At 49.5% G+C, this 14,081-nt stretch overlaps 1 protein-coding gene across 2 annotated transcripts in view; it reads left to right on the top strand.

Moving 5' to 3' along the window:
- The window catches only part of LOC142295956 (calpain-8-like), a 129,143-nt gene extending 115,480 nt beyond the window's left edge, over positions 1–13,663 (top strand). The window contains exons 20-21 of one of the 2 annotated variants that reach the window (XM_075339093.1): positions 12,699–12,812; positions 13,585–13,663. In XM_075339093.1, the coding sequence (XP_075195208.1) occupies positions 12,699–12,812; positions 13,585–13,590 (120 nt within the window). In that variant the 3' untranslated portion in view covers positions 13,591–13,663. Of the gene's footprint in view, positions 1–45; positions 211–12,698; positions 12,813–13,584 lie in introns of those variants that run through there. The other variant, XM_075339094.1, reaches the window with a different exon arrangement.
- Positions 13,664–14,081: the final 418 nt, after the last annotated feature.

The following is a 14,081-nucleotide window of genomic DNA, read 5'->3' as shown; positions in this document are numbered from 1 at the left end:
TTTATTTCTCATGCAATGATTTTTTTCCTTCTTCTAAACACACAGTGGCTGCTTACAAAATTGGCCTGAGAATAAATCCACAAGCACAGCAATAAGAAAACCGAAAAGATGCTTCACTTAATCCTCCAATCTGCACGCTCAGGAGATTCCTCATATCATATAAATGCACAAAAGTTGAATATTTCAATAAAGTTTGCAGAGTATTCATTCTCTTGTGTGAACTGAGAATCTCGTCATCATTTATTAGTTGCCCCCAAAAAATTTAACGCATTGATACTAAAGCTAAATAAAGGTTAGTGTGAGAGTCTCTCCTCGACATCACGGCAAAATTTCATTTTCATTTTCTCATTTAATAGAAAATGTGATAAATAGACAATTTGCAAATCACTATACTTAATAATTTTGTTGCCCTACACCTAAAAAAAATAACTCCAAACAGACAGTTACCAGGTGTTTCACTTCCATGTAACTTGTTTTCCAAAACATAGAGTTGAATGTAACCTGTTTCCAGCAGCAGACATGCTGAGATGGATCACAGTGAGTGGGTCTTTTTCTCTGTAGTAGAAGTGAGGTGGGTCTTTGTCTGTGTACATTAAATTGAGGCGGGTCTTTGTCTCTGTACATAAAGCAGACCAAGATAAACTTATTTGGTTCAGATGTTGTTAAGCGTGTGTTGTGGAGGCAACCAGGTGAGGAGTACAAAGACAAGTGTGCCCTGCCTACAGTCAGGCATGGTGGTGGGAGGATCATGGTTTGGGGCTGCATGAGTGCTGCTGGCTGTGAGGAGCTACAATTCATTGATGGAACCATTAATGTCAACATGTACTGTGACATACTAAACAGGAGACATGGTTGCTGAACACGCCCAATAATGTGAGTCACTATGCATCCATGGAGTACTGCGATGGAAACGTCCACCAGGTGGACTGGAATACAGGAAAAAGAGGATCGGCACATCCAAAAATATATTACATTTTTTTTTCTTTATTTCCACATACCGTATTTTTAGGTTTATAAGACGCACCGGATTATAAGACGCACCCCAAATTCAGAGCAAAAGAAGGTGAAAAAATATGGGTTCCATCTTATAATCCGGTGGTGTCTTACCGGAGCGGAGTCACAGGAGGCATGGGGGGGTGAGTGTCCCAGAAAATGTTAGCCATGCTGGAGCTCGGGCTGCGGCAGCTGTGCTGGTGTTGGCCCAGCTGTGCTGGGGCTTGGGCTGCGGCGACGGCAGCTGTGGTGAGGGCTTTAACGAAATGGTGCCCAGAGTCAGCGCAGATAGAGCATTCAGCTCAATGGCAAGCCAAGATCTCATCTGCACAAGCGCCACCTCCAGGCGCTATTTTCCCTGAGTTCGCTGCTGGGAGATCAATGGGCCGAGCTCCATCTGGTCATGCACTGACTCCGGGCGGCATTATTTGAAATCCTCACCACCCGCCCCGCATCGCCAGTCCAATCACCGGAGACCCCGCACATCCGCCTCAGCATCAGCCTCCGGAGGCCCCGCACAGCCGCCAGACAACACGCACAGCAGTCGCAGACCCCGCACAGCCGCCAGACAACACGCACAGACGTCGCAGACCCCACACAGCCTCACCAGCACAAGCCGCCGCAGACCTCGCACAGCCTCTGTAGACCCGGCACAGCCGCAACAACATAGTGCACAGCCGCCGCAGCATTATTCCAGCCTCTTGCGACCCCTCTCCACCACCCTGGTGAGCTACATTCAGATTATAAGACGCACCCCTCACTTTCCTCCCAATTTTTTTGGAAGAAATGTGCGTCTTATAATCCAAAAAATACGGTAAGTTAAAAGTCAATCCAAGACATGGTAGCCTTGATGCGTTTACGGCACCAAAAAAGCGCCCTTAATCATAGGATGGTGATCTTAGCATACACTGAACATTTATGTACACAGACTAACAATCCAATAAGAGAAAAGTAGAAACACAAGTTAAAAAAAACCCCACACCTTTAAAAACAAAGAGGATTTGACAGAAAATTGTGAAACACAATAAGGCCATGTGCGCACTAGAAATTTACTTTTTCTTAAGGAAAATCCTGACCCTCTGAAAGAATCCCGCACCTGCGGTAAAAAATCGCACCAAAACCGCAACGATATCCGCATGCGGTTTTCCGGCGGTTTTGGTGCGGATTTGCCACAGTTTTTGCGCATGTTGGTCCCTGCGGATTTTTATTATTATCTATGGCAAAAAACGCAGGTATTTGCGGAAAAGAAGTGACATGCACATTAAATCTGCAGCGGAAATTCCACACGTACATCCGCAGGTATAAAAAAACGCAGTGTGCTCACAGCATTTTTTTTATACCCATAGGTATAATGACTGCAGCAATGTTAGACACATTTTCTGCAGCAAATCCGCGGTAAAATCCGCGGTAAATTCGCAGCGTGCGCATATAGCCTAATACATCTTGCAAAAATCTTATACAACTGATTTTTAATATGAGTATATGTCATTCAAATATTCTAAACATTATTCCATTATTTTAAAAAATGTTTACCGGCATTTTTAAAAAAAAAAACAAGTGTGATATATTTTTAAATTGCAACAAGCCATACAAGGATAGCAAAATATGTCACAAGTACTAATGAATAGAGTTGAGCGCGGTTCGCGGTTCTCCAGTTCGCAGTTCGAGTGATTTTGGGGGCTGTTCTAGATCGAACTAGAACTCGAGCTTTTTGCTAAAGCTCGATAGTTCTAGTTACGTTCGAGAACGGTTCCAGCAGCAAAAAGCAGGGCTTTTTACAGCTACAGTGTGCAGGAGCCATCGCTGGCAGCCTGCCAGAAGCTGGTAACCAAGATAAACATCGGGTATCCAAGCAAAGCGCTTTGGTCAGTAACCCGATATTTATCCTAGTTACGTGCAGGAAGCCCACACTTCCCCGCTCAGCTCGCTCCACCCCCTCCTGCCCGCGGCATGTACACATACATACATACATACATACACACACACACACACACACACACACACACACACACACTCACCTGTCCCCAGCCAAGCAGTCCACGACACTGACGTCCTCAGCGCCACATGACCCCTCTAGGCTCCACCCACATCGCACTCTGCCGGCAGCACACATGGCTCCGCCCACCTGGCACTCTGCACTAGAGTTGAGCGCGGTTCGTGGTTCGTGGTTCTCCAGTTCGCGGCTCGAGTGATTTTGGGGCATGTTCTAGATCGAACTAGAACTTGAGCTTTTTGCAAAAGCTCGATAGTTCTAGAAACGTTCGAGAACGGTTCTAGCAGCCAAAAAACAGCTAAATCCTAGCTTGGTTTCTGCTGTAATAGTGTAAGTCACTCTGTGAATCAAACTATTATCACATTTCAGTGTATAGTGTGCGTGAACAGCGCCTTCAGATCACTGCTGTTTGTATAATGGCGATCGCCATTTTTTTTTTTTTTTTTCTTGTCTTCCTTCCCTAAGCGCGCGCGTCTTGTGGGGCGGGCCAGCATGTCAGCCAATCACAGACACACACACAGCTAAGTGGACTTTGAGGCAGAGAAGCAACGGCATGTGTGATAGGATCTGCATGTCACATGTCCCTGCATTATAAAACCGGACATTTTCTTCACGATCGCCATTATCTGCCTTCTGCGTCTTTGGTGTCAGACATCAGTGTCGCAGCTCCGTCCTCCTGAGTCCTATAGCCGATACAGCTGTATGCGCTGCATACACAGCGTTAGACAGCTTAGGGAGAGCACATTCTAGCAGTCCTTTTAAGGGCTCAAAGCGGCAGGGTCAGAGCCATAGGTGACAGGTCCTGCAAACAGCAACAGCGTCTGTGTAGCCAAGGTCAGGGATTTCCTCCCTGCATTTCACCATTAGGAGGGAATAGAAAGGCAGGCTTCCATTCCTCTACCCAGAGCACCACAATCCTGCCACTGTACCCTCTTGTCCTCTGCACACTCCAACTCATTCTAAGTAAGCCATTATACTAGCAAACACTCAGTGTACCTAGTGGCATCCTATACGTGGCTATTGGACTTTGCTATAGTCCCACTAGTGCAAAGACATTTGCAGAGCACGTCTGCCTGCATTGCACACTCCAACTCATTGTTACTAAGCCATTATACTAGCAAACACTCAGTGTACCTAGTGGCATCCTATACGTGGCTATTGGACTTTGCTATAGTCCCACTAGTGCAAAGACATTTGCAGAGCACGTCTGCCTGCATTGCACACTACAACTCATTGTTACTAAGCCATTATACTAGCAAACACTCAGTGTACCTAATGGCATCCTAAACGTGGCTATTGGACTTTGCTATAGTCCCACTAGTGCAAAGACATTTGCAGAGCACATCTGCCTGCATTGCACACTACAACTTTTTTAAACTAAGCAATTTTACTAGCAAACACTCAGTGTACCTAGTGGCATCCTATGCGTGGCTATTGGACTTTGCTATAGTCCCACTAGTGCAAAGACATTTGCAGAGCACGTCTGCCTGCATTGCACACTACAACTTTTTTAAACTAAGCAATTTTACTAGCAAACACTCAGTGTACCTAGTGGCATCCTATACGTGGCTATTGGACTTTGCTATAGTCCCACTAGTGCAAAGACATTTGCAGAGCGCATCTGCCTGCGTTGCACACTCCAACTAATTATAACGAAGCCATTATACTAGCACACACTCAGTGTACCTAGTGGCATCCTATACGTGGCTATTGGACTTTGCTATAGTCCCACTAGTGCCAAGACATTTGCAGAGCGCATCTGCCTGCGTTGCACACTCCAACTAATTATAACGAAGCCATTATACTAGCACACACTCAGTGTACCTAGTGGCATCCTATACGTGGCTATTGGACTTTTGTCAATTCACAGTATTGGAACGTTATTTGCAGGACGTCTGCCTGCATTGCACACTCTAACTTTTTTAAACTCAGCCATTATACTAGCAAACACTCACTGTACCTAGTTGTATCCTAAACGTGGCTATTGGACTTTTGTCAATTCACAGTATTAGAACGTTATTTGCAGCACGTCTGCCTGCATTGCACACTCAAACTTTTTTAAACTCAGCCATTATACTAGCAAACAGTCACTGTACCTAGTTGTATCCTAAACGTGGCTATTGTACTTTTGTCAATTCACACTACTGCAAATCTATGTGCAGCACCTCTGCATGACAACCTCGTGCTCTGTTTTTAATAAGCTATAATGATAGCACAAAATACTGCCATTTTGTGGCATCATAGAACTGGCTGTTGTATTCCATTAGTGCCCCACTGGTGACAAGCTATTTCTAGCACCTCTACATCACACCCTCATGCACATTTTGCTACGCTAATGTTATAGCAAACTCATGGAATTCATTGCTGCATTTCATAATTCGGAGGGATAGAAAGTCAGGCTTCCTTTAGCTTTTCCTTCTGTTCATAGACAGCATCTCCAAGACAAATTTCCCCTCCACGTCTAAGTGTGGAGAGGCAGCTAGTGCGCATGCGTGTGCCGATGTACCCCAGCTGCAGCATAATTACAGTGTTTCGCCTAGTGAGTATGCTCAGCCTGACTGTGCCATTCCTGACGCTAAGTTTTCATTTCGGGATACAGCGCATGCTCCCACACTAAGTGTGAAAAGCCTCTTTGCACAGGTGCTTGTGTGGCGCCCCTGACCTGGTCAGGCACCACTGAGTACTGCACCCATGCTGGGGACAGTACAACACAGGTAATCCAGAAGGCTGACTGGGGTGTGGTACACAGGCGCATAGTGATCAGGTCTCACACATGTACCTTTGAGAGGACCCCTGGGGATCCCAGGAGGGGGAAAAGCCTTCACCTTCACTGGAATAGTGGAGGGGGCCAAAAGCCTCCATCTCCTCTCAAGGGGTGTGGTAAGAGAGTCTGGTTGCTAGGTGGCGTAGGCAGGCACAAAAAAGGGAAAAGAGAAGGAGGAGTAAACAGTCTAGAGTCTGCAGCAGAGTGTGGAGGAGTGAGGAGCAGGAAAGTGAAGCTCAGACAGGAGCAGCAGTGAAGGTCCCAGATGTGAGCCAGTTCAGAGCAGAGTCCAGGGAGCTCCGAGGAGAGCTGACCCCTTCCCCTGGGCTGCTGTAGTCTGACAGCGTCCGCGCAGTGGCTACCGACGGGGGAGAACGGTCAACTAGGAGTGCTACCCGAAATCCATCTTCAGCTAGAGAGAGAGCAACGGAGTGGGAAGTAAGGAGACTGCTAGAGAGTACCAGGCCCAAACGGGCGGCAGATCCCGAAGCGGAGATAGATCCAGCTTTCTTTTGCTAAACCTGCCGGTGTGGGGCTCTCAAAGCCCACGCCACAACACCACAAAAGCCGCAGCCATGTAGCCACAGTTAGGGCCCATAGGTCACAGGAGGCAAGCAGCTGGAGTGGCCTGGTCCAGGCAACAAGCAAACGGCAAACGAAGGGGAGAGAGGCTGCAGCAACTTCCCTGGGTGACCCCCATAGGGACTAAAAGTCGGGGTTACCCCAAACCACCAAGGGCTAAGGAAGGCGAGTTAGTAGTCACCCTCACAAGTCAGCCTGAAGGACACCTGGTTCTCACTTGGTTCATCCCAGCTACGCCCGGGTCACTCACCCTGCCATCAACTGTGCGTAAAAACCCTGAAAGACATCCTGCCTGTGTTGAGTCATTCTGCGCCTTGTAGTTCTACACATCTACACAGGGCCCTGGGGCTTGCCTCACTCTCAGGAGGCTACTACAACTGGCTGCACCCACCATCAGCCCCAGGCATCCCTTAACCTGCAGTGGCGGTCCCCACTGACCGCAATACTGAGAGTGGCGTCACGACAAACTACAAAGAAGGTTTCCTACCTGTGACCAGACAGATCCATCTACGTGGAGTCCCTGAAGGTAATGCACCGACACAGCGTCCCCGGGGCTTCACACTTGCATTCCGTGCCGGGTATAAGTCCTGTTTTGGGCATAGACACCATGCTAAAGCTGATAGTCTTTTTTCAGAGACTGTATTTCATGCTACTGAGCATGCTCAGGCACTTCCTGCATCAGAGACTAGGTCCGGTAATGAACTCTTTGGCCCTGGCCCTGATGTGGGGGTCCCATATAGACCACAGGGCATCAGGTGTCCTCCCAAATGGCTTGCAGAGGCCCACACCTATGACTTATGACTTGTCACCGCATTATTGATGCTCAGACGATGACTGGTGAGGTGTTTGGGTCATGGCAGCCATGAGGTCATCATTGAAGTTGCGTTTCCAAATAGGACGCTAGTTATGCCACTCATGACGTGTCACTCTACTTTTGTCTCCAGGAGGTGCATTGTGGTTCACCCTGGTTTGGGGCGGACCCAGGTTATAAAAGGGGCTGGAGCCAACAAGGAGGTGCGCAGTCTTCTATTATGCTCCGAAAGAGCACACCTCCATGTGTTGAACCCATTGCGGCTTTAGGCCAGAGGTAGGCAGGGATCGGGTGGTGGATGCAGGCCACCACCACAGTTGGTAACGCAGAACGGTTAAGACCAGCTCCTGTCCTAACAGTCCTGCTTGTGCAGCCCAGTGGCATTAACAGGCCTGCTGCTGCTGATGCGCCTGCTGTCCACAGGTGTGGCCCCTACGCACACGGTCAGCGTACTCAATGGCCCCTGTGTTGTTAACAGGGAGTTCCTGGGCTGGGTGGGCATGTGGACCCTGTGACGCTAACAGGGCTCACAGTCTCCAGATCCGAATGGCGTCTAACTCGGTTCAGGCTACTATTAGTTTCATAGCCACACAGCTCTGTATCCTCCACCAAACCTTCCAGTTGCCAACCTCTCCTTTTCCATCTGGGAGCACGGTGGACACTGACTGCTGATGTGGATATATACCTTTCTCTTTCTTTTCTTATTAATTTTCGTTATATAGCGGTCACAGATTATATACCACTTTATCCAAATCTGCCAGTCCCACTGTAACAGATGTTGTTTCTTCAGCAAATGTTACAGTTGCTTAACCACCAAATCCACGGACCAAAACTTTTTTCCCCTTTCCAACACACCTGTTCCCCTTTCCAACAGCATCTGTCCTTTTTCAACTCATTTTGGGATATGACCAAAAGTGCAACTGTGCAGGGACACCGTACTCAACGCCATCTCAGCACAGCAGCCATCCCTCGGTCCCTCCGATGTGGACAAGTAAAAGACCATTTCCTCCTATCCATGACAAAGCGTTGAGATTCACTCTGTGCAGCACTGGTGTTTAGTGGAAAAGTAGATCTAAGATTGCGTACCACCTTCTGCAGATACTCCTGTATACGTGCGTCTATTTCTATGGCAGGAATTAGTTCGCCAAATTTTGTCTTGTACCGGGGATCTAACAGTGTGGCAACCCAGTATTCAGGATTAGTTCAAATTCATACAATCCGAGGGTCATGTAGGTAGTGCAGCAAGAAGGCGCTCATGTGTCTTGTGCATCCAGGAGGACCAAGTCCTTGGTGTGTTGGTGGCAGAGAGGTGAGAATCGTGCATCCTTCCTCTGCCCTCTCCCCCCAACCTCGCACAACCGAAATGTGAGCAAGCTCTCACTCATCTGCTGAGTCTTCCATGCCCATCGCCAGTTCGTCCTCCATTTCTTCATGGGCTCCTGCACTTTCATCAACACTTTTTGCTGATACTATGCGCCCTTGTTAATCCCTCTCCCTCACCATGACTGCCGCATAGGTGCCGCTGACCATCTGGACCTCGTAGATCTTGTTATCCCTTCCGCATATGACTCCTCCTGTACTTCCTCCCCTTCCTCTTGTCCCAACACCTGACTCCGAATAATAATTACAGTGTGCTCCATCATGTAGATGACCAGAATTGTCACGCTGAGAATGACATTGCCAGTGCTAAACATCTTCGTCGACATTTCAAAACTGTGTAGCAGGGTGCATAGGTCCTTGATCTGACACCACTCCAGCAGCGTGATCTGCACCACCTCTGGATCAAGTTATCCCAGGCTATATGTCTTACCGTATTTCAGCAGGGCTCTGCGGTGCTGCCACACACGCTGCAACATGTGCAGATTCCAATTCCTGCGTGTCGAAACATCGCATTTACGGCGTTTAACTGCCAGACCCTAAGACTTCCGGAGTGATGAAAGTTGTTGAGCTGCTGTGTGCGCACGATGGAAGTGAGCACATAGCGAGCGTGCCCACTGCACAAGGCCATGTAGGCCGTGATGGTGTTTTAAAAATTGCTGGCGAATTCGGTTCAACACGTGAGCCCTAAAAGGCACGTGTGTCACATTGCTGTGAAGCCCCACAGGTGGTGTGTCGGTGTCGGTGCGTTACCTTCAGGGACTCCACGTTGCTGGATCTCCGTCACTGGTAGGAAATCTTCTGTTTTGATCGTGACGCCACTCTCAGTATTGCGGCCAGTAGGGACCGCCACTGCAGGTTGAGGGTCGCCTGGGGCTGATGGTGTGTGCAGTTGGATGTAGTAGCCTCCTGAGAGTGAGGCAAGCCCCAGGGCCCTGTGTAGGTTTGTAGTACCACAAGTCGCAGAATGACCACACAGGCAGGATGTCTTTCAGGGTTTTTACTCACTTCAGGTGGCAGGGTGAGTAACCCGGGCGTAGCTGAGATGAACCAGGTGGGAACCAGGTATCCTTCAGGCTGACTTTATGAGGGTGACTACTGACTCGCCTTCCTTAGCCCTTGGTGGTTTGGGGTGACCCCGACTTTTAGTCCCTATGGGGGTCACCCAGGGAAGATGCTGCAGCCTCTCTCCCCTTCGTTCGCCGTATGCTTGTTCCCCGGACCAGGCCACTCCAGCTTCTTGCCTCCTATGACCTATGGGCCCTCACTGCGGTTACGTGGCTGCGGCTTTTGTGGTGATGTGGTGTGGGCTTTGAGAGCCCCACACCGGCAGGTTTAGCAGAAGAAAGCTGGATCTATCTTCGCTTCGGGATCTGCCGCCCGGTTGGGCCTGGTGCTCTCTAGCAGTCTCCTTACTTCCCACTCCGTGCACTCCCTAGCTGAAGCTGGCTTTCAGGTAGTGTGGCACCCCAGGGTTGCCACAGTAACAACACAAAGGGTTAACTCCCCACACACAACACCAAGACCTCCTGGCCAGAAGGGGAAGACCAAGCTGCTTCCCTGTACATTCTGCTGGAGGGAGGAAATGGTCAGGAGTAGTTTCAGTTTGGAAGTTCAGTGCAGAGCACTGAGGAGACAGGATCTGCAGGTTGGAAGCTGGCTTTAGCTCACCTCAGGATCCACTGACCAATTCCAGGCCTAGCTGAGGGTCTGAGGAAAGCAGAAAGCGTACACATAGGAACATTCCTGGGAGGCAGAGCATTGCTGAGATTATCCCAGTGGAGCACACAGAACGGATGCTGGATCCGAGACTGCAAGTTACATACTGCATAGTTACCACCAGAGAAGTGAAGATTCCAGATCTTTCACCTGTACCACAGACACAAGCAACAAACGCAGAGTTCAGGAACATACAAGTAAGGACTCGAGTTGCCTGTCAGGTCGGTACCTAGGAGCAGAGCAGAGCCAGCTGCATAGTTCACACCGCAGCAGGGCCACAGACACACAGTGCAGGCAAGGAAGCCAAAACGGCCCGGCTGGGTGGGAGAAACCCTGAACCCCTCACAGACTCCGTGGACAGTACTCCGCTGAATACCATCATCAGTAAAGGACAAAGAAACTGCAAAACCGTGAGTCTGCCTGTTTATTGTGCTCGTGTCCTGCCTGCACTCCCCCCATAGACTAACACACTGCCCCGGGGAAAAGGCTCTACCCGTGGGGAGCCGTCCCATCTCAAGCTGCCTTCCATCACCCCGGAGGTTCTGCAGCAGCGGTGGTCATCTCTGATCACATTCCACGGGTGGCGTCACGAACATAACCCCCCCTTTTTATTGTGGAACCAGGGAGCACAGACCGGGTCACGACACCGTGATCCCCTTTCCAGAAGCGACCCCTTGGCCCGGTTCTGGGTATCTCCTTAACCCCTGGCGACACAACTTTGGCGTCACGAACAGGATGCGGACTGGACCCGGCTGCAACCCGGGTGACGTGCGCCTGTAAAGACTTATTGCATCGCATAAAAGACTTGCACTGTGAATTGTTGCAACAAAGAACGGACTTTAAACTTTGCAAAGATACCTGGAAAAATCCAAAAACATCATTGGTAAAATTTTCCAGGCGCCATCTTTAATCACGCCATTACCTGCTACGCGCGGGAAAACATCGCGCCTAAACTAAGACTCCGCCTACCGCTTGCAGAGGAGGTGCGCTCGGTGCTGCGACCCGAACGAAAACGCAGAAAAGTGTCCCAGGCTTGCTGTCAAGAAGACTGGTGAAATTAACTAAGGGGGCGCAAAGATGTCGCAGCAGGGAGACGCTGTTGTACCCGGCGGTGCAGCGGCACCTATCATGCCGTTCCTGATGCCGTACACCCCGGGTGCAGTGTGGCTGCCGCAGTACTCAGGTGAGCCCAACACCCTTAATGACTTTATCGGAAAGCTAAAAATCTACTACAGCATGTACCCCTTGACAGAAGCCCAGCGTGTTGGTATGCTTATGGGACAGTTAACTGGCAATGCCCAGCGGGAGGCTACATCCTGGCCGGACGATGCAAAAGACACTGTAGAGCATATAATAGCTGGACTAAAAGCAGCTTTTGAATCCACTGCTGGCAGCCGGGCTAAAATGAGGTTCTTTGGATGCAAGCAAAAACCTAGAGAGAGCGCAAGAGACTTTGCCTTAAACTTACAGGAGGCGCTCAGAGCACTTAAATTAGCAGAACCTGCCATAGCCCCTGGAGCAGATAAGCTGCTGATAGACCAATTCCTGGATGGACTCTCATCCCCTTCCCACCGGGGACAACTGAGCATGATGGTGATCCAGGATCCAGGACTAACATTTGCCCAGCTAAAGGATAGAGCCATCCGCCTCCAGCAGGTGGAGGAGCCGCAGGATATAGACTCTGTTCAACACCTTACAGCGGCACCCCAGCAGCCAGTAGTGCCGGTGACATCGGCCATGTCAGCGGCTGCTGCTAACCACCTGGAGCCGATCACTAATGAGGCTCTCCATCAAAGGCTTGATGCCCTGACAGACACTGTTGCTTCCATGGCTAGAATCGTCCAAGAGCTGCGTGGATCCAAGTCTGCACCCAAGATTGAGCTGGCGACCAGCAAGGAGGATGTCCCATGGATGAGGCCTAGGAGATACCAAGCGACGAGAGGACGACCCAGCGACCGCTACCAGCCGGATGGACAGCCCATTTGCCGCCGTTGCAATGAGCCAGGTCACTTTGCCCGTGAATGTGCTTTAAATGGGGATCCCCTGGGGAGGCGGGCCGCTCCTCAGGAATGAACTCTCAAGGTCCTTCACCCTGGCACGACAAGTATGTGGGGGGACGTCCAGTCATCCCCATCGTGCTGGATGGCATTCCGCTCAACGCCTTGCTGGACACTGGTTCCCAAATATCATCAATTCCGCATGTCCTTTATAAGAGGTACTGGGCTGATTCAGACGTTAGCAGTGGTCCATCTAATGTTGCATTGAATATATGGGCTAGCAATGGTGAATTAGTACCACAGGTTGGTTTCAGAGAAATGACCATTAAGATTGGGAGAGTAGAATTGCAGAATCAGGGTATTATCATTGTTGATGTTGACCGACGAGAACGTGAACCAACTATGCTGCTAGGAATGAATGTAATTGAAAATTGTTTTGCAGAGGTAATTACTGTCTTGCAGCAGATCGTCGAGACTGCCAAACCTGGGCAACAGAGACTCCTGCAGAAGGAAATTAAAGCCTTGATGCTGAAGCAGCAGGTAGAAGTGTCAGGAGGTGAAATTGGCAGTGCAAGGGTAAGTGACCCAATACCTATTGTAATTCCTCCCAAAACAGAAATGCTGGTCTGGTGTAGAGCCGCAATAGGCATCAGAGGGCGAGACTATCAGGCCCTGGTAGAACCCGTGTACTCAGATAGTAGGCCCACTGTACTGACGGCCAGAGGAATAGTTGAGGTACATCGGGGAAGAGTGCCAATACGCCTTCTAAATTGTGGGGAAGATGAGGTCACCCTACCAAAGTATGCTACCATGGCTAAGCTATATACGGTTGATAACAACGCCATCACCACCGTTGAGCCCTTGAAGCCGTCAAATCAGGCGGAGGACAATGGCTCAGAGGGAAAGCTGGAGGATTGGTGCCAAAAGCTACATGTAGGTACCAATTCTACACCCTCCCATCAAAAGCATGGAGTATACAGGGTAGTGAAAGAATATGAACAAATATTCAGCAAACACCCATTAGACTTTGGGCAGATCAAAGGGGTAGAGCACACTATACCCACAGGTAACCATCCACCCATAAAGGAGAGGTATAGACCAGTACCACCGGCTCACTACCAATGCGCCAAAGACATGCTCAAAGAAATGAAAGAAGCAGGGGTAATAAGAGACAGTTGTAGCCCCTGGGCAGCCCCACTAGTGCTAGTTAAGAAAAAAGATGGGACCATGAGGATGTGTGTAGACTACCGACAGATCAACCGCATTACACACAAGGATGCATACCCATTACCTAGGATAGAAGAGTCATTGGCTGCATTAAAATCCGCTACTTACTTTTCCACCCTAGATCTGACTAGTGGGTATTGGCAAGTTCCTGTGGCAGAGGCTGATAAGGAGAAGACAGCATTCACCACGCCGATGGGCCTCTGTGAGTTCAATTGTATGCCGTTTGGACTCTGCAACGCACCTGGAACCTTCCAGCGAATGATGGAGTGCTGCCTAGGACATAAGAACTTTGAAACTGTCCTCCTGTACCTGGATGACGTCATAGTCTACTCCAAGACCTATGAACAGCATCTACAAGACCTGGCAGAAGTGTTTGAAGCCTTATCCGGATACGGCATGAAAATCAAGCCATCCAAGTGTCACCTTCTAAAGCCAAGGGTACAGTACCTGGGACATGTCGTGAGCTCAGAAGGGGTAGCACCAGATCCTGAAAAAGTTACCGTGATCAGAGATTGGCCGAGACCCACCAGCGTGAAAGAGGTGAGGCAATTCCTGGGACTGGTAGGCTACTATAGAAGATTTATAAAAGGGTTCACGAAGCTAGCTGCTCCCCTACAA

The sequence above is a fragment of the Anomaloglossus baeobatrachus genome, chromosome 3 (assembly GCF_048569485.1).
Source record: "Anomaloglossus baeobatrachus isolate aAnoBae1 chromosome 3, aAnoBae1.hap1, whole genome shotgun sequence".
Taxonomy (NCBI): domain Eukaryota; kingdom Metazoa; phylum Chordata; class Amphibia; order Anura; family Aromobatidae; genus Anomaloglossus; species Anomaloglossus baeobatrachus.
The sequence above is the reverse complement of the archived record's forward strand: the minus strand, read 5'-3'. Positions and strand labels throughout refer to the sequence as shown.